This window comes from Tenebrio molitor, chromosome 2 (assembly GCF_963966145.1).
Source record: "Tenebrio molitor chromosome 2, icTenMoli1.1, whole genome shotgun sequence".
In the NCBI taxonomy this organism is placed as follows: Eukaryota; Metazoa; Arthropoda; class Insecta; order Coleoptera; family Tenebrionidae; genus Tenebrio; species Tenebrio molitor.
Genome location: NC_091047.1, coordinates 2,255,054 through 2,279,337, shown reverse-complemented (window position 1 = coordinate 2,279,337; position 24,284 = coordinate 2,255,054). Strand labels below are relative to the sequence as shown.

The 24,284-nt window shown below is 33.6% G+C and overlaps 2 protein-coding genes across 3 annotated transcripts; both read right to left on the bottom strand.

The window, feature by feature from the left end:
• Positions 1-261: 261 nt before the first annotated feature.
• Positions 262-9,507, bottom strand: LOC138124715 (receptor-type tyrosine-protein phosphatase mu-like). 2 transcript variants are annotated; one of them, XM_069039863.1, is made up of 33 exons: positions 9,429-9,507; positions 9,214-9,374; positions 8,531-8,686; positions 8,169-8,467; positions 7,908-8,112; positions 7,676-7,857; positions 7,300-7,444; positions 7,152-7,247; positions 6,946-7,092; positions 6,749-6,889; positions 6,554-6,693; positions 5,271-5,457; positions 5,145-5,212; positions 4,909-5,092; positions 4,738-4,856; positions 4,185-4,689; positions 3,885-4,126; positions 3,755-3,824; positions 3,512-3,693; positions 2,947-3,455; positions 2,844-2,890; positions 2,740-2,792; positions 2,557-2,673; positions 2,397-2,480; positions 2,205-2,339; positions 2,013-2,153; positions 1,836-1,966; positions 1,435-1,787; positions 1,149-1,372; positions 975-1,097; positions 748-890; positions 564-699; positions 262-507 (listed from the first exon to the last, which is right to left on the bottom strand). In XM_069039863.1, the coding sequence occupies exons 1-33, from the start codon at positions 9,440-9,442 to the stop codon at positions 436-438; spliced, it is 5,511 nt and encodes a 1,836-aa protein (XP_068895964.1). In that variant the 5' UTR covers positions 9,443-9,507; the 3' UTR covers positions 262-435. The 2 variants fall into 2 exon arrangements, with proteins under 2 accessions (XP_068895964.1, XP_068895965.1); XM_069039864.1 differs by having other exon boundaries at positions 1,149-1,369.
• A 2,108-nt stretch (positions 9,508-11,615) lies between these two features.
• LOC138124716 (receptor-type tyrosine-protein phosphatase T-like) lies at positions 11,616-22,853 on the bottom strand. Its single transcript, XM_069039865.1, has 34 exons — positions 22,765-22,853; positions 22,550-22,710; positions 21,877-22,032; positions 21,501-21,799; positions 21,240-21,444; positions 21,008-21,189; positions 19,251-19,395; positions 19,103-19,198; positions 18,907-19,047; positions 18,721-18,852; positions 18,526-18,665; positions 18,279-18,471; positions 18,150-18,217; positions 17,914-18,097; positions 17,739-17,857; positions 17,184-17,685; positions 16,893-17,125; positions 16,767-16,836; positions 16,512-16,705; positions 15,957-16,456; positions 15,845-15,900; positions 15,753-15,793; positions 15,561-15,686; positions 13,952-14,035; positions 13,763-13,897; positions 13,573-13,713; positions 13,396-13,526; positions 13,004-13,347; positions 12,722-12,945; positions 12,549-12,671; positions 12,342-12,484; positions 12,154-12,289; positions 12,039-12,101; positions 11,616-11,851 (listed from the first exon to the last, which is right to left on the bottom strand). Exons 1-34 carry the CDS (start codon positions 22,776-22,778, stop codon positions 11,837-11,839), a joined length of 5,496 nt encoding a protein of 1,831 aa, XP_068895966.1. The 5' UTR covers positions 22,779-22,853; the 3' UTR covers positions 11,616-11,836.
• Positions 22,854-24,284: the final 1,431 nt, after the last annotated feature.

Here is a 24,284-nt window from a genome sequence, read left to right as displayed (position 1 = left end):
GCTAACTTTAGCCCGTGACTAAAAAGCCCGCTGCTAACTTCACCTCGTGACTAAAGCGCACAAAATCACAGCTTGTTAACATATGCGATAGATGACATTTTAAACATGGGAGTAGAAAAACAATATCAAGATTTCGACGCAAAAAAATCATCATTCATCAGAGAGTTAATAAAGAGTTAAAGAAAATGTTTAGTTAGAATTTTGAAAGTACTCGTTTTACAGTGCGATGAGAGGAATTATTGCTAAAATAAAACTGCGTGATACTAGTAAATTTGTTGTATTGTTCTTGTTTATTCAAATGACAAGTACCTAAATAACAAAATTTAAGTACCAAGAAACATATATCCATGTAGAAAGTTAAAAAATATGATTTGTTAACTAATTAGTAATTAATTGATTGATTAATTCACCCAAAATATAATCATGAAATATTATTTATCTTACTTCATACAATTGAAATTCTTTAATGTAATGATGCACAGCTTCTACCAAGAAAGTGTACTGCTTCTGAAAGAGAAAAAATTGTAATTAATTTAGTGATGTTTCCCTTCGTTGTTGTTTACTTTGTCGTTCACAAACTGAGGACAATGACGCCGAACAGTTCGGACACTCGTGCACACATCGCACATTCCGTTCGTTTTCATCTGTTGGATGTTATAAAACATCGCCGTAAACAATCCCGACGCAGTAACTCCATCGCTGAAAAAGATATTGGAACACAACATTCAAACGATTACTTTTACGCACCAACACGTCACCATCACCAATCTGGACTTTTTCATTCTTTCGTTTGCGGCGATACAAAAATTCACAAAATCTGAAAGATCCGGAGGACAGGATGTTTTGGCAGGCCACGTCTTCATCGACAGGATCTCAACAGTTTGGTGTTTCTGAAAGAAATGCTATGAATGTGACAGTCAGCTCATCGTAGATTCAACATTTCAATTTTTTTTAAAGATTATCCAATCTGGTACCGTTTTGTTATTCAACTTCAGCGTTGTCCACTCGTAACTTCCAAAATCCTTGGTGAGTTTTGGTTCGACACTCGCGTTCGAAGACACTGTTGCTTTATTGTTTCCTGGCAAAAAGGGAAGGTTCTGCAATACAACTGTTACAAGATTTTAATCTTTACTTTTAACCTGACCCACTGTAGACAACGGAGTAATTTTGTTCAGCGACAAAATGACTGACACATTTTTCTCAATAACCAAATCCCAAATGTCACTTAGTGTGGTTGAAGTCGGCTGAGGTACAACCAAAAATTTATTAGGACATCTAAAACCGTCAACGCTGATGGGACCTAGTCGATTCCAGCATGGAGAATTTTCCTCACCCAAGTTATAAGCCTCAAGAAATACTTTACCATCGTCTACTAAAACACAAACAAATATTACTTTCTCGTGATGACCAAATTAATGTTTTTCCCAATATTACGTGGATAAACGGCTCGGAAATAAACACCACTTTCTCTGTCGACTGTTCTTGTTCCCGCATCCAACCATAAGGTGTCTTTCAAGTGTCTCAAATGCATTTCCGTTTCTCCTGCTGTGAACAGGTGGGTTCTTCTCATGTCGAAACAATTGCAATTGATGCTGGTGTCGACACGAAGAAGATTCTCAAGGATGACCAGATGAGTCAGCACATAATGGTCACAATCTATCACGAAATTTCTGTTGTATTCTGTGAGTCTTTGGAGATTTCCCAAAACGTCGACGACGCCGTCCTTCTTAGACGTCCTAAGACAAATGTCACAAAGCAGAGTGAAGGTGTTGCCGTGCATTCCCGAACTGCAAGAACTGTTTGAACAAGATTCGATTGGCAAATCTGTGACTAACCTGCTGTGGACGAGAATAGGGGAGTTGCAACCGAGAGGAATCTCCGACGCTTTTTTGAAAAACTCGATGTAATTTAGTGACAAACACTGTACTTCTTTATTCGACAGTAAACAAAATTGAAGTTGGTCTATCTGCAATCAGGTTATTAGAAGGAACGGTGCGTTCTTTGGAGTTTACCTGACGAGTCAGATTTTCATAATTTATGAGAAATCTTCTGCATTGGTAAGAAGCGAATGTTTCCTCGAATACACAGCGAATGGAGATGTCGCAGTAGTGTACTTCTTGGTTAAAATCGGGCCAATAATTTTCAAATGTTTTCTAAAATAAACAATGTGGGTGTGTAATGTGACAAATATCCGTAATCCATACCAGGTCGTTTATGTGGCAAGTGTCAAACAGTACAATATTATAAATATTTTCGTCCCAAATTGTCTTCCAAAAACTGTCAATTTCATTACTTTTGGGTATTGGACTAGTTACGTAAACTTTCTCGACAAGACGCCCCTATTTAAAAATTACGAACGTATATCTATTTCCTTGGTAAAAGGTATACACTCTTACGTTAGCGAACTGCACGTCGACATATTCCAAGGAACCACGCTGTATCGTTTCATACGTACTTTTGGCAAGACGATTTAAAATCATCTAAAATTGTGAAAGTTTTCAATATATTTTTCGTTTTATCCAGTTGCTATATTTTGTCAATAGTAAATTTTGTCACCTGATGTTGATTTTCGAGTTGTTTGGTTTTCATACACGTTTTGACATAGATTAAAAAATCTTCATTTTTGATTTTTTTCGAATAAATGTTAGCAGTCGTAGTTTCACCATTTTCATTCTGAAAAAATATAACTTGTGAAGTGAATTTAAGTTAAAATGAAATATTTCGCAGATGCAAACTTACTTTTGGTCCAGTGCTTGACGCAGCATTCTCACCTTCTCCAGGTGGGTTTATGGCTACAACAGCAATAAATTAATTACAAATTTTTTTATACAAAAAAAACTTACACAAATTGTTCTTGTTCCTTCTGAGGGACAACAACTCATTTCTTTTCCTGAAGATTCGTACGGCGTAAGTATAAAATATCGCAATAAAAGACAATCGACTTACATGTAAATAATTGCTGCGATTGGTATTATCAACAGTAGGGCCAACAAACCGAGGAGATTTGAGTCTTGTTGTTCACTTAATGTCGTGTACAAGTAAGAATACTCTTGGGTTCTGAATTTGTTTTGAAAAGTGTTGAGCAATAATATTGTGACATTATAGGAAGTTCCTGATTCCAGCAAAAAATTGGTTGAATTATTACCACCGATAGTTTCGGTGATACTATCTTGTGAAGGTGTCAAAGTGTAATTAATTGCAGTGGTTTGTAGGTTCGTAGATGTATCGGATATTAAGATGAGGAGAAGACGGTCGTCAGTTTGTCCTCTTGGTTTTTGAACCGAGATTTTTAATGTAATTGTATCTGTTGTACTGTTACTTTCAGGATCTCCATTCAGTAATGGTATGTCGGGTGGACTCGTGTCCATCAAGTAAACAGAATGACCGGAGAAACCGTTGAATGCCGATACTTGAACGTTGTATTGAGTAGAAGGAAACACTTCTGCGGAATCTACCTAGAAACGATTAGTTTACATGAATACGTATGTATCCAGCTTGGTTTTGGATTTACTTTGAAATTATAATGTAGGTAATAGGTGTCGTTCGTAATTGCTAGATTCTTTTCGGTTTTGTTTAAAATAATATTAAAATATTTAATTGGACCGTTTGATTCGTTGGGATGTTTCCATTGCAGTATCAGATCATTATGAATCGTCCAAGTGATGTTTAAATCGTATGGCGCTCGTGATGGTTCTGGAAAAGATTTTACATAATATCCGAAATTTGAAAAAGAAAATGGTAATTTAATGCCGACCTATTTCTGTTTTTGTGTGAGTGGAATTCTCTGGTCCAAATTCTGAAACATCTTCATTTTTGGCATTCACCTGAGCATTAATAATAATGTTAAAATATACTACTTCTTCTAATAATTTTAAATTACATACATTACATGTATATCCTACGCCTCTTTTCAAATTGGACACTGTGACACAATGAAAAGCCGGCCATAATTTGCACGATGTCATTTCAAATTCATTTATATGTTTGTCTACAAAGTAATATCCATTTTGACAATCAATTTTATATTTTTCTAAAACCCCAGTTGGTGGGTAAGGTGGTTTCCATCTGAGCGAAGCTGAACTTTCGTTTTTGGTATAAACCAGCAAATCAGTGACCGCATTGGGAACTGAAAACGAATACATTCGGTTAGTTTTTCTTGACATTCTGGAAGAACAATTAATTACATGTCGGTTTTGTTCTAAAGGTTTGCCTCTTTGTGCTACCTTTGCAATTCGTATAATTTCTACAAAATATCAGATCCAAGCTGTAGTCTGAAAATGGAGTTAACCCATCTAGCGTAATTATGTCGTCTGACACATAATGGTTCGTTGTTTTAGGAGTTCTGTTTTGGTTCTTGCACCATTCGTTGGTACAAATGACGGTCGTATTCACCACCAATTGTCCTCGAATTTTTTCGCAATTACGTGACAATTCAATATAAACCCCATATGTGTCGGGAGTAACTCTCACCCCGGCTATCTCTTCAGATTCGATTTCTTCTGAGGGTAACGTTTCTACCAAAAATTCTGACGGAAGTCCTTTCAATCTTGTGTTTTCGGCAAATACAGAAATCGAGTATCTCGAATATGGAATTAAATCTTTTATTGTTGTTGAAGTTTCGGTGAATCTCAGAGTTTGCTCCGCCGATGGAGTTGTTGGGTGTTGCTCGCACGCGAGGTACGCCACGTGCTGAATAATTTTCGTTAACGTTGGTATTTTTCAGCCGTGGCTACTTACTCGATATTTAACGATGTAATGTTTAAAAATACCGTTAATGGAATAGGGTTTTTCCCATTTTATGCGAATTGTTGATGATGATTTATTGGCGACTCTCAGATTTAAGACTTGTTGTGGAACTGCAAATGGATTTCGATAAAACGAGATTACTGTTAGTATCTTTAAAATGACCTCCTTCTGCCGTTTGAAACTTCTTCATCTGGTGCTTTTGGATATTACGTTGAAAGATTATTGTGTAGTTTGTGAACGGATTTAATCCATCAAAATATACAACTGCATTGTCAAAGGATCCACGATTTCCAGTTTGTTGTAAATAAATGTTGTGTTTTTCCAATTTACACACTGTATTTTTTATCTGTCAAAAGTAAGAGTTTTCATTTAGTCAGGTGAAAGATTATTAAATTTACCGGAGTTTTTAAGGAAACGAATGCGGTGGTGTTGGTTGATTTTATGTCAATATTGTCTAAAGGTATCTCTAAAATCAATAGATAATTCAATATGAAAATTTGTAAGAATTGAAAATAGTTGAATACCTTGGCAATTGGTGGCAAATTCTTTAAATGATCCCACTTGAACATTTCCACTACTTGTAATAATAACGGCTCTCACAAAATATTTTGTGTCGGTTTCTAAATTATTGATTACTATTGAACCACTCTCGTTAAATCGATATCTTGAATTATTGTATGTGATCCATTTTGAATTTTGATTTGTTGCTACCTAAAATATTTCGTTAAAACGACATAAAGGTAAAGATGCAAAGGTTCTCTGAATCACATTCCGTCCAGAAATTGTTACACATATTATACAGGGTGACTTTGAAAGTTGTGCAGATATTTTAACCTGTGATCGAACCCCACTAAAGGTAACGATTGAGCCAATAATGCCTTATACAAATGTTGATATTTTTCGAGAAAAAGGGGTTAAAAGTTTTTCAAAAAAAGTTTGGGAGCCACTGAATTTTATGAGAAAATGGGTCAAAAAAATCATAGCAGACTTTTTTTGTTGTCATTTAATTAAAAATTAGTCACTTTGGCAAGAACATCAATTTTGACCTCAATTTAAATCACAAATGTCTTTCATCAACCTGAAGAAAACCGATATGGTTTTTGACAGAAATTCTGTCCCGCACAGTAAAAATCAAAATCGCACCAGTAACGTTTTTGACATCCATGTCAAAACTTCCAGTGTGGGGTTAGAAATAAATATATAAAACCTGTTTTACAGCTAATGTCAGTTGAATGAGAACGACTGACGAAATTCCGTGGCCGTGACTGTAGCTTCACGATGGTGCTGTTCCTCATTACGCTCAGAATGCCGCTTAAGAAATTCGTGAAAACAGAGGCATTCTGAATCGAGTTCGGTTTTTTTGGACACGTCATACTGAAGCTTGCATTGTAAACGATGGCAGGCATTTCGAGCAACTTCTTTGATGTTTCATTTTATGCTTTTACTCACAATTCCAGTAGGTATTTTTACTTTGTTGTTTATTAAGCCTTTGTTGTTTTCTGAATAATTTACAGGCATCGCTTTACAAATTTTATCAAAAATTCATGATGAAACTCAAAGAACCTAAACGATAAAAGACAAACATAACCTCGAATGACATAGAAACTTGACTTTTTGTGTTGGTCGTACGTCAAAACTGCTCGCCAAATTTGACATTTTTCAGCGGTTCCCAAAACAAAGTGATTCCTTTGATTCTCTTGTAAACCATTAACATTTTTATAAAGCAAGTTGGGTTATTTTGCCTTCTTTTAACACGTACTACCTCAGGTTAAAATCTTTGCACAACTCAAAATCAGACTTTCTCAACTTTATATTGAATTGCGTAAGCGAAAGGCTTCTTATTATTATTAGATGAATTTTCCAACGTAAAATCTGTCACCTGGACGGTGGCTTCTGTGTATTTTATATCAGTAACATCTGGAGGTCTTGCGAAAATTATTGATGGTGCTGAAATAAGAGAGAGAAGTTGATTATTTTTGAATGGAATGTTAATTTTACATACGTATATCGCATCTTGGTCCGCTGAATCCATCAGTGCAGGGGGAGCATGTTCCGTCAATCCTATTGCACATGTCATAATAGTTGTAGGAGCATTTTCCGCAGGATTTTTTACATCCATGACCATATGATCCACTTTCGCATTCTAAAAATTTCGGTGTTGAACAACGCAAAAAATTATATAAACATGTGTTATTTTACGGTAGTAGCAATTCTTGTTCAAGATATCGTATCCTGACGAACATACACACTTGTCATTGTCACAAATTTTGATTTGTTCGCAATTTTCATAAATCCAGTTACATGGCACACAAAATTTTCCGATGGTATTTTCAGGACATTCACTTTCTGTCGGAGAAGTCATAAAAAAATTAAAGGAACCACTTACTCTACAAACAAATTCTCACCAGACACTTCTACTGAATCCTTGAACGTAATAATTTTCTTGTTGTCGGACATCAATTGACATGTATAGTTTTCGGTGAAACCAATTATTCGAAATTCTAAACGCGATTTTATGTGAGTTGTTGTATCTACAGAAATTTTTTACTTTACCTTCCTTCTGACAAAGTCTAACCCTGTCGATTGCCCAGAATCGTTGATCTCTCGTGCCACCAGTTGTTGATACAAATAACTTGAAGGTATTATTTTGATACTGTTTGCTCTTGCTTATGAATTTAATTTCTCTCCACTCCGAGGACTAGAAATATTTGTTAGTTCTTTCATTCAGCTACAGTACAGTCCAATTCATCAAAATAAATTCATTAATGAACATTAATAATACATCATTATGTACTTATATATGTTTTTTGAACCATAATTAAAAATTAAATTAACTATCTATTAAATGTGGCAAATGAAAATTGAAATCAATTAAGACGAACTTGTAACTGTTTTTACGTTAGACTGGTTTGAGTTTAAGATGACTTACTACGAGTTGACTGAAATCTTGTTCAATTACAATAACATTACTGTCATCAAGTAATGTTAATTTTACTTTGCAAGAATCGCACATTAACAGATACATCGACAAACATAGATAATTCTCCGTCGGAGAGAAAGTAGTTCCTAGTTGTATTTTATCTGTTTCTTCGTTTGTATAAATAAGTTCCACTAAAAATGAAAAAAATTGTTTCCTTCTGCGAAGAAAGTATTTTTATTACCTTGGTGAATTTTCCATAAAGCGTTGACCATTTTGCTGTGAATAATCATATGAGTTACATTAATTAGTTCTTGTTTATCTGAAAATTCTATTATTTTTCTGCTTCTGTATCCGTTCTTTTGAAGCAGTCTTAAGGTTTCGGCTCTTTTGGTAAGTTTTAAGTGCGTCCAGAGGGTGCTGCTAAGGAATCTTGGAAAATCTGGATGCTAAACACCATACATTATTATAAATCAGTATAGAACATAAAAAGGTGAATACAAACCACTATATTAGCTTGTTTCATCTTGCACTCTCCTTGCGGCCATTTATTACTAATTTTAGGTACAAATCCTTTTGAACATTTTCGTATTGCAGTTTCGTCTCCACTAAAAGCTTGCAACATGAACCAATAACAATTAGATTCGTGAGGATCTTCTCCATCGCAAAGAAAAATGTGAGCTTCCTTTTCAGTGCGTATTGAAAAAGGAATGTCAAAATTAAATTTTAATGTTGACAAAGCCGTAATGAATTTTAAAGGATCACGATCACCAGTAACATATTCTGTTCTATAAATTTTCATCTCTAAAAACAAAATAAATATTATTTTTGTAACTACGTACATATTTATATTCAACACAGACTTACCTTCCCATCGTTGGTCAACTATTACTCGATTAATGTTCATTTCCAACGAGTTCTTCAACTTCCAAGGAGCTTTTACGAAATATTTTTTAGTTCTAAAATCATTTTCAATACGACAGTCGAAAGAATTGTTATTTCTTTCCGGTATAAACGTTGACTCTGAAATTGATTACTTAAGTATAGTAGGTATTAGTGGTACTCGTAATATATGTATTACAATTAAAATAATTGGAAATATCATTGTGTTACACGTTGTTACATTTTACATGGTTTAGTTTTGTAAATTGAGAATATGTAGATTTGCACCTTCTTGTCCTTTTAATTCCTCCACGAATCGTTTGGTTTTGAAAATTTTCACTTTTTCGCTTCGAATAAATTTCTAATTATGAAAATACCTTCGATTTTTACAGTTGAGATTAACTGACTATTATGATAGAGGATAGAGCAACAACAGCGTGTTATGAAAATAAGTTTTGTTAATTTTTGTCTTTGACATGGTCTTGCTTTATTAGATTCTTTTTTTCAACAACGTAATAAATTGCTGTAGGCCAAACAGGTGCTTTACAAAATTGAAAATAACTTGTTTGTCTCTAATTTGCTCTATTAAATTAATGGTACATGTTTAATTTTGGTTGAATCTCACTAGACAGTATAATATCGTTGTACTTAATGTCCTGTTACAATACCTTGTTCCAAATTTTCTTCTACTTCCGTTGTAGTCCAACTTAACGCATAGGTAGTGTTGGTCACACAAAAATACTTCTTATTGTACAAATTTTTAGTAATAAAGAAGTCATTGTCACTCTTCGATTTTGCCAAGCAAATCATCAAAATTCCATAAAGTAATCTAAAATATGGAATGCATTATTTCCATATAAAATAATATAAGCAATCAAGACACATTTTCCGAAGCATTTTTCAACGTTCCAGTCACCACCACTTGTTTGAAACTAAAAATAATACTTCGAGATTGATGACACATCGTGGTTTTTTACACCAAAAAGTGATTTCCTTTTGACACATGTCCTGCTAAACCGATAACAATGTCTTATGAAGATAACACGGTGCAAGGAAAATATTCAGAAATACATATAATTATTTAAAGTCGGTTATAAATATATGAGTATATAGGTGATCGCGGCAAACGTAAATCCTCATGTACTCGTAGTATCTTCTAAAAATTAATTTTAGGTCACAAATAGGGAACTGCCTTCATAAAATTCAATTTCATCTGATTTTCCTCGTACATACTTATAATAATAATTTTGCGGCGTTCGAGCAATGTTATTTTTTACATTTTTTTCAAAAATAAAGCAACTTGACTCCATTTACGTTGATGCTTCTTGGAACAGTCATTAAATAATCAATTTTAGTAGAATGTAAAATTAATTGTTCAATAAAAAGAACATCAAATAATTTTTGCGATTTATGTGCTTCCTTGTTACTCCATCACAAATACATATATATTTAAAAATTAATGTATTAACAAAGAATTCGACAGACTAAAGCAACTCGTTCTTTCTCGCTTTCTATATGGAAATTTGCTCCTCAACATCTGATGGGAATGCATGAAATGACAAAAATAGCGTCAGTATTGTGCTTTATTATTATCAAGTAAAAAAACCTTAACAATTTGGTAACAAAATTAATTAAAAAACAATTAAGTCGGTCTGTCTAGTCCGTTTTCGATCATGACCTTGTCAATCCATTCCCTGAAGTGTGCCAGATTCACGTAGACCCCAGGGAGATTTCATTCGTCTCTGGACACTAGCTAGTCCAGCCAATAGAGACATAAAAATGACTCCACCTTGCAAAAGGTACAGAAAAGTTTATACTTGGCAGGTATCTTCTATTCTATTAGGCATATTATTAATATTATTGAGATTCGACCTTGGGGGGTTGCCGCTAGCCCCTCCATATTGTGGAATAGGGGCGCAAAATCACATTTTTGCGATTATTTCATTATCCGTGCGAGATACCTCTATCTATCTTTATTTGTCTAGTTCATGCAAGTGAAAGTTGTTTTTATTTAAGTATTCTAGAAGAAAATGGTTTTTTTATTAACTTTTATCGAGAAGTTAATGGGTGGGCCTTATTAAGCACACCGTACGCAATAAGGCCCACGAACAATGTTTTTTTGAAAAAGGAATAACTTCTTTGTTATTATTTTTTTATTAATATGTTTTATGCTGTTATGTTAAGAAAAGGATAAACTTTCATTTACAAACACCATCAATACGTTTTAAAGTCGCTTAATTATGATTACGGTAAATTCGGCAACATGTTACGTTGATTTTGATAGGTCCGCATGTCAGGCGCTTTAGTGACAGCAGAGATGACAGAAATCAAACATGTATCCAACGTTAAAAAATGAAATCATAGCCTCCCCTTTTGCCAAAACATTGTGAATGGTATATACAGTGCCTTTTTTTAACGCTGGCCACAGGAATTTACATGACAAAAACTTTGGATCGTGTTAATAAGCTTTTTATCAGGAATTTTTAAGTGAAATTTGGCAGAATATTAGATTAGTATTTTATAAATCAATTTAAGTTTATTTTATACTACAGAATAAAATAATTACGGAATTAATTAAAAAAGGTACTTTTAATTTTTTGCACTATTTCTTGCCCAGAAGGTTTTATAATCGTTAGACAGTTACAAAATGTTCCGACAAAATTTTTATGATCGTCTTGGTTAGTATCTTGCATCATTTCTTTATTTGAAAAGGTGTCCATTGAGAATTGTTACTGTTTGACATTTGTTGAGTTTACATTACGTCAGCCTACTTGGCAAGCCATGTGCTAAATTTAATAAACTTCTTTTTGCTCTAACTCCGTGATTATTTTGTTTTGTACGATGGGCCGAACTGAAATTGATTTATAAAATACTAATCTAATATCCTACCAAATTTCACTTAAAAATTCCTACTAAAAAGCTCATTAACAGACCCTAAACTTTTTAGCATGTAAATCCCTATGGCCAGCGTTAAAAAAAAGGCACTGTATGTATACCACTTTTCACGATATGTATCTCAGGAAACAAACACGAAAACGATTCTTTTGTTCATGGTTGTAAAAAAAACTGATTTTGTGAAAAATAGTACTTTATTAAAATTCTATGTAACATTTTAGGAATAATTTACAATGAACAATATAAAGATTTCGACGCAAAAAAAAATTATCATTCATTAGTGAGTTAAAGATCTTTATCAATTATGAAATTTAGTGAGTAAGCGTTTAGTTAGAATTTCGAAGGAACCATATACTCCGACGAGAGCCGTTGGAAACTTCTACAGAGGAATTATTCCTAAGATAAAACTGCCTAAAATTAAGAAATCTATTGTATTATTCTTGTTTATTCAAATGACAATTAACTAAATAACAAAATTTAAGTATCAGGAAACATATATCCATGTAGAAGTTTAAAAAATATGATTTGTTAAATAATTAATAATTAACTGACTAATTAATTCATTCAAAATATAATTATGAATCTATATTTATCTTACTTCATATAATTTACATTCTTTGATGTAGCGATGCGTAGCTTCGACCAAGAAAGTGTACTGCTTCTGAAAGAGAAAAAATAGTAATTAATTTATTTGTAAATATTTTGTTGTTTACTTTGTCGTTCACAAACTGAGGACAATGGCGCCGAACAGTTCGGACACTCGTGCACACATCGCACATTCCGTTCCTTTTCATCTGTTGCATGTTATAAAACATCGCCGTAAACAATCCCGACGCAGTAACTCCATTACTGAAAAAGAAATAAGAACACAAGGTTGAAACCGACGATTACTTTTACGCACCAACACGTCACCATCACCGATCTGGACTCTTTGATTCTTTCGTTTGCGGCGATGCAAAAATTCACAAAATCTGAAACATCTGCAGGACAAGCTGTTTTGGGAGACCACGTTTTCATGGAGAGGATCTCGATAGTTTGTTCTTTCTGAAAGCAATACAGTGAATTGGACAGTTCTTTTCTTTGAAAATATCCAAAGTGGTATCGGTACCGTTCTGCTGCTCCACTCCACCTTTGTCCATTCGTAATTTCCAAAATCTATAGTGAATTTTCGTTCGACACTCACGGTCGGAGACACTTTTGTTTTCATGTCTCTGGACACAAAGGGAACGTTCTGCGACACAACTGTTACAAGATTTTATCTTTACTTTCAATCTGACTCACTGTAGATAGTGAAGTAATTTCGTTGAGCGACAAAATGACTGAAGTATTTTTCTCAATAACCAAATCCCAAATGTCACTTAGTGTGTTCGATGTCGGCTGAGGTATGACCAAAAATTTATTAGGACATCTAAACCCGTCAACGCTGATGGCACCTAGTCGATTCCAGCATGGAGAATTTTCCTCACCCAAGTTACGAGCCTCAAGAAATACTTTACCCTCGTGTACTAAAACACAAACAAATATTACTTTCTTGCGATGACTGAATACTTTTCTTAAGATTACGTGGAGAAACGGCTCGGAAATAAACATTGCAGTCTCTTTCTTTTACTGCATCCATCCATAAGGTGTCTTTCAAGTGTCTCAAATGCATTTCCGTTTCTCCTGCTGTGAACAGGTGGGTTCTACTCCTGTCGAGAGATTTGCAATTGATGCTGGTGTCGACACGAAGAAGATTCTCAAGGATGACCAGATGAGTCAGCACGTAATGGTCACAATCTATCACGAAATTTGTGTTGTATTCTGTGAGTCTTTTGAGATTTTCCAAAACGTCGACGACGCCGTCCTTCTTAGACGTCCTAAGACAAATGTCACAAAGCAGAGCGAAGGTGTTGCCGTGCATTCCCGAACTGCAAGAACTGTTTGAACAAGATTCGATTGGCAAATCTGCGACTAACCTGCTGTGGACGAGAATAGGGGAGTTGCAACCGAGAGGAATCTCCGACGCTTTTTTGAAAAACTCGATGTAATTTAGTGACAAACACTGTACTTCTTTATTCGACAGTAAACAAAATTGAAGTTGGTCTACCTGCAATCAGGTTATTAGAAGGAACGGTGCGTTCTTTGGAGTTTACCTGACGAGTCAGATTTTCATAATTTATGATAAATCTTCTGCATTGGTAAAACGCGAATGTTTCTTCGAAGATACAGCGAACGGAGAGGTCGCAGCAGTGTAGTTCTTGGTTAAAATCGGGCCAATAATTTTCAAATGTTTTCTAAAATAAACAATGTGGGTGTGTAATGTGACAAGTGTATGACCCGTACCAGATCGTTTATGTGGCAAGTGTCAAACAGTACTATATTATAAATTTTTTCGTCCCAAATTGTCTTCCAAAAACTGTCAATTTCGTTACTTTGGGGTATCGGACTAGTTGCGTAAACTTTCTCGACGAGACGTCCCTGTTGAAAATTCCGAACACATTTTTATCGTTACGGTAAAATATACGATCTTACATCGGCGAACTGCACGTCGACATATTCCAAGGAACCACACTGTATCGTTTCATACGTGTTTTTGGCGAGACGATTTAAAATCCTCTAAAATTGTGAAAGATTTTAATAGATTTTTCGTTATATCTACATATACAGGGTGTCTCAGCTAAGACTTTCGAGCCTAATAAGTCAGTTATTTTCCAGCGGATTTTTGTGAAATTTAAAATGCACATATTTTAGACGGCGAAGAATAAAATCCCATTAATGCAATCACCCAAGTCTTAAAAACGTAATTTTTACATGCATTTTTAAAATGTTGAATCAATTAAGATTTACATAAAAAATTGATCGTCAATAAAAAATGCTGTAGGGAAAAACTCGTCCTTGAAAGACGTCTGGTTTGCAAGAAAAAAGCAAAAAACTGTGTTAAACGTGGCTGCAAATGCAAAAACGTAGACGCGTATGAAACAAACGCGCAATTTTGCAGAATTTTGGTCATCCCTTTTCGCAGAAGCGCAGGTGACATATTTGACGTTTATCTTGCTAACCTTACAAACACTTACAAAGTTAAAGACAACATTTGGACGTAATTTATTATACTGGATGCTTTAATTCTTCCATGGAGGACTAAAACACGATCGGGATATTTTAGCAAGGTAATTTAGTTCACGTACGCTTCCTGTGTCTTCAAATAAATTGACGACTCTCTTAACCTTACATTTTGTAAAGCCTACATTTGGATAGTGTTCCACGAGAAAACGAACTGTGTCATTGAAGTTCTTACGACACTCTCCATAGGCAACATTTTTTCCTTTTTCAACAATATTGAAATTTCTGCCGCTGTAGTCTATTTTGAGAGTATTTTCAATAAATTTTCACAATTTGACGTTTCTAATAAAGCGCGCCCAATTTTGACAGACTTTAAAGAGTGTACAAAATGTTGCTTGGCAATTAATCATTAATTGTTTCAAAAGGTAACTGCTTAAGTACTTTCAAATTTTACATTAAATTTTTAACGACAAAATCTAATCTTTTCGTTGAATAAGACAAGTGATTTACTTAATTGTTTGTGTAGACCCCTATTTTTTAATGTTTAACAATCTAATAACAATCGCGCATAATTTTCGATAAGGGAAACATGTGTTAAAATTACATTTTTTAACTTGAGGTAATTTTATTATTACTAGTTGAACCTTCACGACCTGAAATATCTATATTTTAAATTTCATAAAAATCCGTTGGTAAATAACCGAGATATTAGGCTCGAAAGCCTTAGCTGATTCACCTTGTATATACATAACGTAAAAAGTGGTACATAACTAAATATATAACTTTTTCAGTTTATGTACCTAATTTGACATCTGTCAAAAATAACCTCAAAATTTACAATTAATCCATGTTTTTTCAAAATTTTGCCTAAACGAACAGGAAAAACGTTCTGTGCACCTCGGCCAAAAAGTGCCTTTTGTCCTCGCCTGTTTTCAAGTCTCGGCTGAGCCTCGACTAAAAAATCCAGGCCTGGACGGAAAAGATGCACTTTCTTAGCAATCTGCAAACTCGTTCGATAAAGTGTCACTTTACTGCCTTGTTACATAAATAACTATTGTAAATAGTAAATTCATTATTTCACCTGATGTTCCTCTTCGAGTTGTTTGGTTTGCATACACGTCTTGACATATTGAAAAAACTGTTGATTTTCGACTTTTCTCGAATATACGAGTATGTCAGCAGTAGTAGTCATTTCACTATTTTGATTCTGAAAAAGTACAATTTGTGAAGTGAAATTAAATTAAAATGAAATTTTTGCCAGCTACAAACTTACTTTCGGTACAGCATTTTCACATTCTCCAGGCGGGATTAAGGCTACAACCGCGTTAAATTAATTACACTTTTTTTTTAAATAAGAAAACTTACACGTGTTGTTCCTCTTGAATCTGTCGTTTTTGAGGGACAACAACTTATCTCTTTTCCTGAAGATTCGTACGGCGTACGTATAAAATACCTCAATAAATAACTATCGACTTACTTGTAAATAATGACTGCGATTGGTATTATCACCAGTAGGACTAACAAACCAAGGAGACTTGAGTCTTGTCCACCTGATGTCTTGTACAAGTAAGAATACTCCTTGCTTCTGGTTTTGTTTTGAAAAGTATTGAGCAATAATATTGTGACCTTATAGGAAGTTCCCGGTTCCAACAAAAAATTGTTCGAATGAATATCACCGATAGTTTCTGTGATATTATCTTGTGAAGGTATTAAAGAGTAATTAGCTGCAGTAGCTTTTAGGTTCGTACTTTTGATTAAGATGACGAGACGACGATTGTCACTTTGTCCTCGTGGTTTTTGAAGCGAGATTTTTAATGTAATCGTATCATTTGTACTGTTACTGTCAGGATCACCATTCAGTAATGGTATGTCGGGTGGACTTGTGTCCACCAATGAGACGTAATGCCCGGAAACACCGTTGAATGCCGAAACTTGAACGTTGTATTGAGTAGAAGGAAAGACTTCTGCGGAATCTATCTAGAAACACGACCCAGTTTACATGAATGGTATGTAAGTATGGTTTTGCACTTACTTTGAAATTATAATTTAGGTAATAGGTGTTGTTCGTGATTAGTAGATTCTTTTGCATGTGGTTACTTTCACGGAGTAAAATGATATTAAAATACTTAATTGGACCATTAGATTCGTTTGGATGTTTCCATTGCACTATCAGGTCATTATTAATCGTCCAAGTGATGTTTAAATCGTATGGCGCTCGTGATGGTTCTGGAAAAGATTTTACATAATATCCGGAATTTGAAAAAGAAAATGGTATTTTAATGCCGACCTATTTCTGTTTTTGTATAAGTGGAATTCGCTGGTCCAAATTCTGCAACATCTTGATTTTTGGCTTTCACCTGTACATTAATAATAATTTTAATACTAGTACTTCTAATAATTTTGAATTACGTACTTTAAATGTGTATATTACGCCACGTTCCAAATTTGACACCGTAACACAATGAAAATCCGGCCATACTTTGCAGGACATGATATTAAGATTCTTTATCCGGTTTGAATGTTTATTATGATATTCAATTTTATATTTTTCTACAACCCCTTTTGGTGGGTAAGGTGGTTTCCATCTGAGCGAAGCTGAACTTTCGTTTTTGGTATAAACCAGCAAATCAGTGACCGCATTGGGAACTGAAAACGAATACATTTCATTAGTTTTTCTTTACATTCTGAAAGAACAATTAATTACCTGTTGGTTTTGTTCGAAACGTTTCCTTCTTTATGCTACCTTCGCAATTCGTATAATTTCTACAAAATATCAGATCCAAACTGTAGTCAGAAAATGGAGTTAACTTATCTAGCGTAATTATCTCGTTTGACACATAATGGTTTGTTGTTTTAGTTCTGTTTTGGTTCTTGCACCATTCGTTGTCACAAATGACGGTCGTATTCACCACCAATTGTCCTCGAATTTTCTGGCAATTATGTGAAAATTGAATATTAACCCCACCCATGCCAGGTGTGACTGTCACTTCTGGTATCTCTTCGGATTCGATTTCGTCTGCGGGTAAGGTTTCTTCCAAAAATTCTGACGGAAGTCCTTTCAATTTTGTGTTTTCGGCAAACACGGAAAACAAGTATTTCGAATATGGAATTAAATCTTTGATTGTTGTTGAAGTTTCGGTGACTCTCAGAGTACGCTCCGTCGATGGAGTTGTTGGAAGTTGCTTGCACGCTACGTACGACACGTGCTGTATAATTTTTTGTTATATAGCGTTAGTATTTTTCATCCGTGGCTACTTACTCGATATTTAACGATGTAATGTTTAAAAATACCGTTAATGGAATAGGGTTTTTCCCATTTTATGCAAATTGTTGATGATGATTTATTGGCGACTCTCAGATTTAAGACTTGCTGTGGAACTGTAAATGGATTTCAATAAAACGAGATTATTGTTAGTATCTTTAAGATGATATACCTCCTTCTGTTGTTTGAAACTTTTTCTTCTGGCGCTTTTGGATATTACCGTGGAAGATTATTGTGTAAGTTGTGAACGGATTTAATTCATCAAAATATACATCTGTATTATCTAAGGATCCACGATTTCCAGTTTCTTGTAAATAAATGTGGTATTTTTCCAATTTACACAGTATACTATTTATCTGTAAAAAGGAACAGTTTTCATTTAATCAAGTGAAAGATAATTAAATTTACCGGAGTTTTTAAGGAGACCAATGCGGTAGTGTTGGTTGATTTTATCTCAATGTTGTCTAAAGATACTTCTAAAGAGAATAGGTAATAATTAAATATGAAAATTTTTAAATATTGAAAACATTAGAATACCTTGACAATTGGTGGTGAATTCTTTAAATTTTAAATGCGATCCTAAATTAACATTTGTATCTCTTGTGATAATAACGCCTCTCACAAAATATTTTGTGTCGGCTTTTAAATTATTGATTACTATTGAACGATTTTCGTTAAATCGATAGACTAAATTGTGTGTGATCCATTTTGAACTTTGATTTGCTGCTACCTAAAAATATTTCGTTAAAATAACATGTTTACATACTGAAACGGCTCTCTCAACTTTATATTGAATTGCGTAAGCGTCAGGCTTCTCACTATTATCAGATGAACTGTCCAACGTAAAATCTGTCACCTGGACTGTGGCTTCTGTGTATTTTACATCAGTAACATCTGGAGGTCTTGCGAAAATTATTGATGGTGCTGAAATGAGAGAGAGAAGTTGATTATTTTTGAATGGAATGTTAATTTTACATACGTATATCGCATCTTGGTCCGCTGAATCCATCAGTGCAGGGGGAGCATGTTCCGTCAATGTTATTGCACCCTGAATAGTTGCAATTTCCACAAGATTTTTTACATCCGTGATCGTACCTTCCACTTTCGCATTCTAAAAATCCAGGTGTTGAACGACGCGAAATTGTATAAACATGTGTTACTTTACCGTAGTAGCAATCCTTGTTCGTGTATCCTGACGAACATACACACTTGTCGTTGTCACAAATTTTGGTTCCTTTGCAACTTTCATAAATCCATTTACAGGGCACACAAAATTCTCCGATGCTACTTTCAGGACATTTACTTTCTGTCGGAGAAATCATAACAAAATTAAAAGAGCCACTTATTCTATAAATTCTTACCAGATACTTGTAATGAATCCTTGAAGGTAATAATTTTCTTGTCGTCGGACATCAGTTGGCATGTCGCTTTTTCGGATAAACCAATCATTCGAAATTCTAAACGCGATTTTATGTGAGTAGTTGCATCTACAGAAATGTTTTACTTTACCTTCCTTCTGACAAAGTCTAACCCTGTCGATTGCCCAAAACCATTGATCTCTTGTCCCACCAATTGTTGATACTAATAATTTGAAGTTGTTGTATTGATACTGTTTCCTCTCGCTTGTGAATTTAATTTCTCTCCACTCTGGAGACTAGAAATATTTATTAGCTCTTTCATTCAGCTACAGTACAGTCCAATTCATTAAAATAAATTAATTAATGAACATCAATAAGGGTGTCCCAGACTTGCTTTTGAACAATATAAGGTTTGTATAGTCGAATCTGAAAATCTAGGGTGTTGTCCAAAATCGCTAAATTTGGTGCAAGTTTTCCGTTAAAAAGACAATACAAAAATCTAGTAGGCCTAAGAAAAGATAATGACACAATATGGTCACTCCATAAAGATGAATCAACCAATAAAACAGTGTTTAACAATTAAACGTTTAATTATTTTAGTGATTTTTAGTGATTTTAAGATAGCACCCTAGATTTTCACATTCGACTATACCGTTGGAAACCTTGTCAAAAAAGCTTTCGACCAGTGCAATAATAAATGCGGGGTGCCATTTGAAAAAAATGAGTTTTTGACATTTTTATATCGTTATGTCCTCATGAAAATATTCAACCCAGTTTTGTAGTAAAGTTGTGGGATATGATAATGCATTGAAACAATTTCAATTTAATAATCAGAAGCAAAAAATAAGTTAGTAAAAAGATGTTTTTTGAATTCCGTTTGCTTCAATTTTAAATTTTCAGTAGGCTAAAATTTCACCTGACATTTGTAATTTTGATAGGTAATTCATTGTGTAATTGCTTAACTGCCTATGGAGGCCATTTTGAACATTTCATTTCATTTTTATTGAAATAAAGAACCTTGTTATAACATAAAAAATGAATTTATCGTTATTGAAGTAATGGTCAGACTATTTTTTGCAATTAACATTTTGTGTGTAAATTGTCTATTACAAACATTTTGGTATCACAAAATGAAGTAAATGGTGGTAAATGACTAGATAATATTATTGTTTAATCTAAAAACAGCGCTAAGCCTTGTAATTTTCACAAAAGTAAAAGTTAACAGAGGGTTGAAAAATTAGCATGTAAAACCCTATGGCCAGTTTAAAAAAAAACCTCACTGTATACCGCAATATTTTCCGAATATGCAGTAGAAGCGTAACTATCATCTAGAAAAAAAAAAAGTTGATATTTTTAATAATAAACAAGTTATGGAGCTTTTTCGCAACTCTGGAACACCTGTGGCCTTAGTTAACATCGTGTCAGCTAAAGTCCATTCAAAAATCAAAAAACCACTTAGGTTGGTAAAATTTAAAAAACCCCAGAAAAATAAGACACTTAATAAACATTTAACCTCAAAATTACAAGTCTCACCAAATTTTACACTAGACAGCGTTGCCGATAGTAATTATCGAGGACGATGCGACGTTGGTGGTTTTTTGATTTTTGAATGGACTTTAAAAACGTCGGAAATCCGCCCATTTGATTGGCTGATTCAAATAAAATGTTCAATATCCTCCAATCAGATCGCTTGACATTATATTAACTTTAACAACGACTTGACATCGCTTTATGCAACCGGGCCTGTATGTTTTTTGAAATTAATGCCCCGTCGAACCATAATTAAAAATTAACTTAATTAAATTAACTGTCGAGCAAACGCGGCAAATGAAAGTTGGAATCAATCAAGACCAGTTTTTAACTGTTTTTATGTTAGTCTAGTTCTAGTATGAGCTTAAGATGACTTACTCCGAAATGACTGAAATCTTGCTCAATTACTTTAACATCACTGGCATCAAGTAATGTTAATTTTATTTTGCAAGAATCGCACATTAACAGATACATCGACACACATAAATATTTCTCCGTCGGAGAGAAAGTGGATCCTAGTTGTACTTTATCTGTTTCTTCGTTTGTATAAATAAATTCAACTAGAAATAAAAATAATTCTTTCCTTCTGCAAAGAAGACATTTTTGTTACCTTGGTGAATTTTCCATAAAGCGTTGACCATTTTGCTGTGAATAATCATATGAGTTACGTTAATTAGTTCTTGTTTATCTGAAAATTCTATTATTTTTCTGCTTTTGTATCCGTTCTTTTGAAGCAGGCTTAAGGTTTCGGCTGTTTTGGAAAGTTTCAAGTGCGTCCAGTGGGTGCTGTTAAGGAATCTTGGAAAATCTGGACGCTGAACACCATATACATTATAAATTAGTATAAAACATACAAAAGATGAATACAAACCACTATATTAGCTTGTTTCATCTTGCACTCTCCTTGCGCCCTTTCATTATTAATTTTAGGTATAGATTTTTTTGAACATTTTTGTATTGCAATTTCGTTTCCATTAAAAGTTTGCAACATGAACCAATAACAATTAGATTCGGGAGGATCTTTTCCATCGCAAAGAAAAATGTGAGCTTCCCCTTCAGTGCGTATTGAAAAGGGAATGTCAAAGTTGGATTTTAATGTTGACAAAGCTGTGGTAAATTTTAAAGGAGTGCCATCACCAGTAACATATTCTGTTTTATAAATTTTCATCTCTAAAAAATATTAGTCGTATCCATTTTAAATGTTATTTTAGTAATTACGTACATATTAATATTCGACATGGACTTACCTTCCCATCGTTGGTCAACTATTACTTCGTTAATGTTTGCTTCCAACGAGTTTGTCAACTTCCAAGGAGTCTTTACGAAATATTTTTTAGTTATTTGATCATCTTCAATACGACAGTCCAAAGAGTTGTTATTTCTTTTCGGTATAAACGTTGACTCTGAAATTGATTACTTAAGTATAGTAGGTATTAATGGTAAAATATTACAATTAAAATAATTGGAAATAATATTGTGTTACACGTGGTTACACTTTACATGGTTTAGTTTTGTAAATTGAGAATATGTAGATTTACACCTTCTTGTCCTTTTAATTCCTCCACGAATCGTTTGGTTTTGAAAATGTTCACTTTTTCGCTTCGAATAAATTTCTAATTATAAAAATACCTTCGATTTTTACAGTAGAGATTAACTGACTATTACGATAGAGGATAGAGCAACAACAGCGTGTTATTAAAATAAGTTTTGTTAATTTTTGTCTTTGACATGGTCTTGCTTTATTAGATTCTTTTTGTGAACAACGTAATAAATTGCTGTAGGCCAAACAGGTGCTTTACAAAATTGAAAATAACTTGTTTATCTCTAATTTGCTCTATTAAATTAATGGTACATGTTTAATTTTGGTCGAATCTCACTAGACAGTATAATATTATTGTACGTAATGTCCTGTTGCAATACCTTGTTCCAAATTTTCTTCTACTTCCGTTGTAGTCCAACTTAACGCATAGGTAGTGTTGGTCACACAAAAATACTTCTTGTTGTACAAATTTTTAGTAATAAAGAAGTCATTGTCACTCTTCGATTTTGCCAAGCAAATCATCAAAATTCCATAAAGTAATCTAAAATATGGAATGCATTATTTCCATATAAAATAATATAAGCAATTAAGACACATTTTCCGAAGCATTTTTCAACGTTCTAGTCACCACCACTTGTTTGAAACTAAAAATAATACTTCGATATGGATGACACATTGTGGTTTTTTACACCAAAAAGTGATTTCCTTTTGACACATGTCCTGCTAAACCGACAACAATGTTCTTATGAAGATAACACCGTGCAAGGAAAATATTCAGCAATAAATAATATATTTAAAGTCGGTAATAACTACAGGGTGTTTCAGCTAAGACTTTCGAGCCTAATATCACGAATTTTTATTAAATTTAAAATGCAGATATTTTAGACCGTGAAGGTTCAATTAGTAATAATAAAATTACCTCAAGTTAAAAAATGTAATTTTAACACATGCTTCCTTTATCAAAAATTATGCGCGATTATTATTAGATTGTTAAACATTAAAAACTAGAGGTCTACACAAACAATTAAGTAAATCAGTTGTCTGATTCAACGAAAAGATTAGATTTTGTCGTTAAAAATTTAATGTAAAATTTGAAGGTATTTGAGCAGTTACCTTTTGAAACAATTGATGATTAATTGCCAAGCAACATTTTGTACAGTCTTTAAAGTCTGTCAAAATTGAGCGCGTTTTATTCGAAACGTCAAATTGTGAAAATTTATTGAAAATTCTGCAAAATTGCGCGTTTGTTTCATACGCGTCTACGTTTATGTATTTGCAGCCACGTTTAACACAGTATCTTGCTTTTTTCTTGCAAACCAGACGTCTTTCAAGGACCAGTTTTTTCCTACAGCATTTTTTATTGACGATCAATTTTTTATGTAAATCTTAATTGATTCAACATTTTAAAAAGGCCTGAAAAAATTACGTTTTTAAGACTTGGGTGATTGCATTAAGGGATTTTATTCTTCACCGTCTAAAATATCTGCATTTTAAATTTCACAAAAATCCGCTGGAAAATAACTGAGTTATTAGGCTCGAAAGTCTTTAACTGAGACACCCTGTATACGAGTAAATAAATATGTACCTTCATAAAATTCTATTTCATCTGATTTTTCTTGTATTAACAATAATTTTGCGACGTTCGAGCAATGTTGTTTTTTATATTTTTTCCAAATTAAAAGCAACATGACCTTGATGCTTCTTGGAACAGTCCTTAAATAACTAATTTTAGTAGAATGTAAAATTTAATTGTTCAATAAAAAAAAATATTTTTTTTGCGATTTATGTTTTTCCTTGTTACTTCATCATATAGTACCGTGTCTTCAAATAAATTCGGAATTAGAGTTGGCTGTGATTTTATTCTGAAGTTGGTAACATGTAATTTTTAAAGGTACAGCAGTGGCCTTGGACAGCACAATACACGTGTTAAACGTATATTGCCAACCGTTACTAGATACAATACAGGGTGCGTCTACTAAAACTTTATATCCGAATATCTTTTTTAATTAACAATTAAGGTAAACAATATTTAGCAATATTATATATCTCAATGACCTCTTGACATGTGCTTAACAAAAGTTAACGAAACCTGCAAGGATACAGAGCTATTTGAAA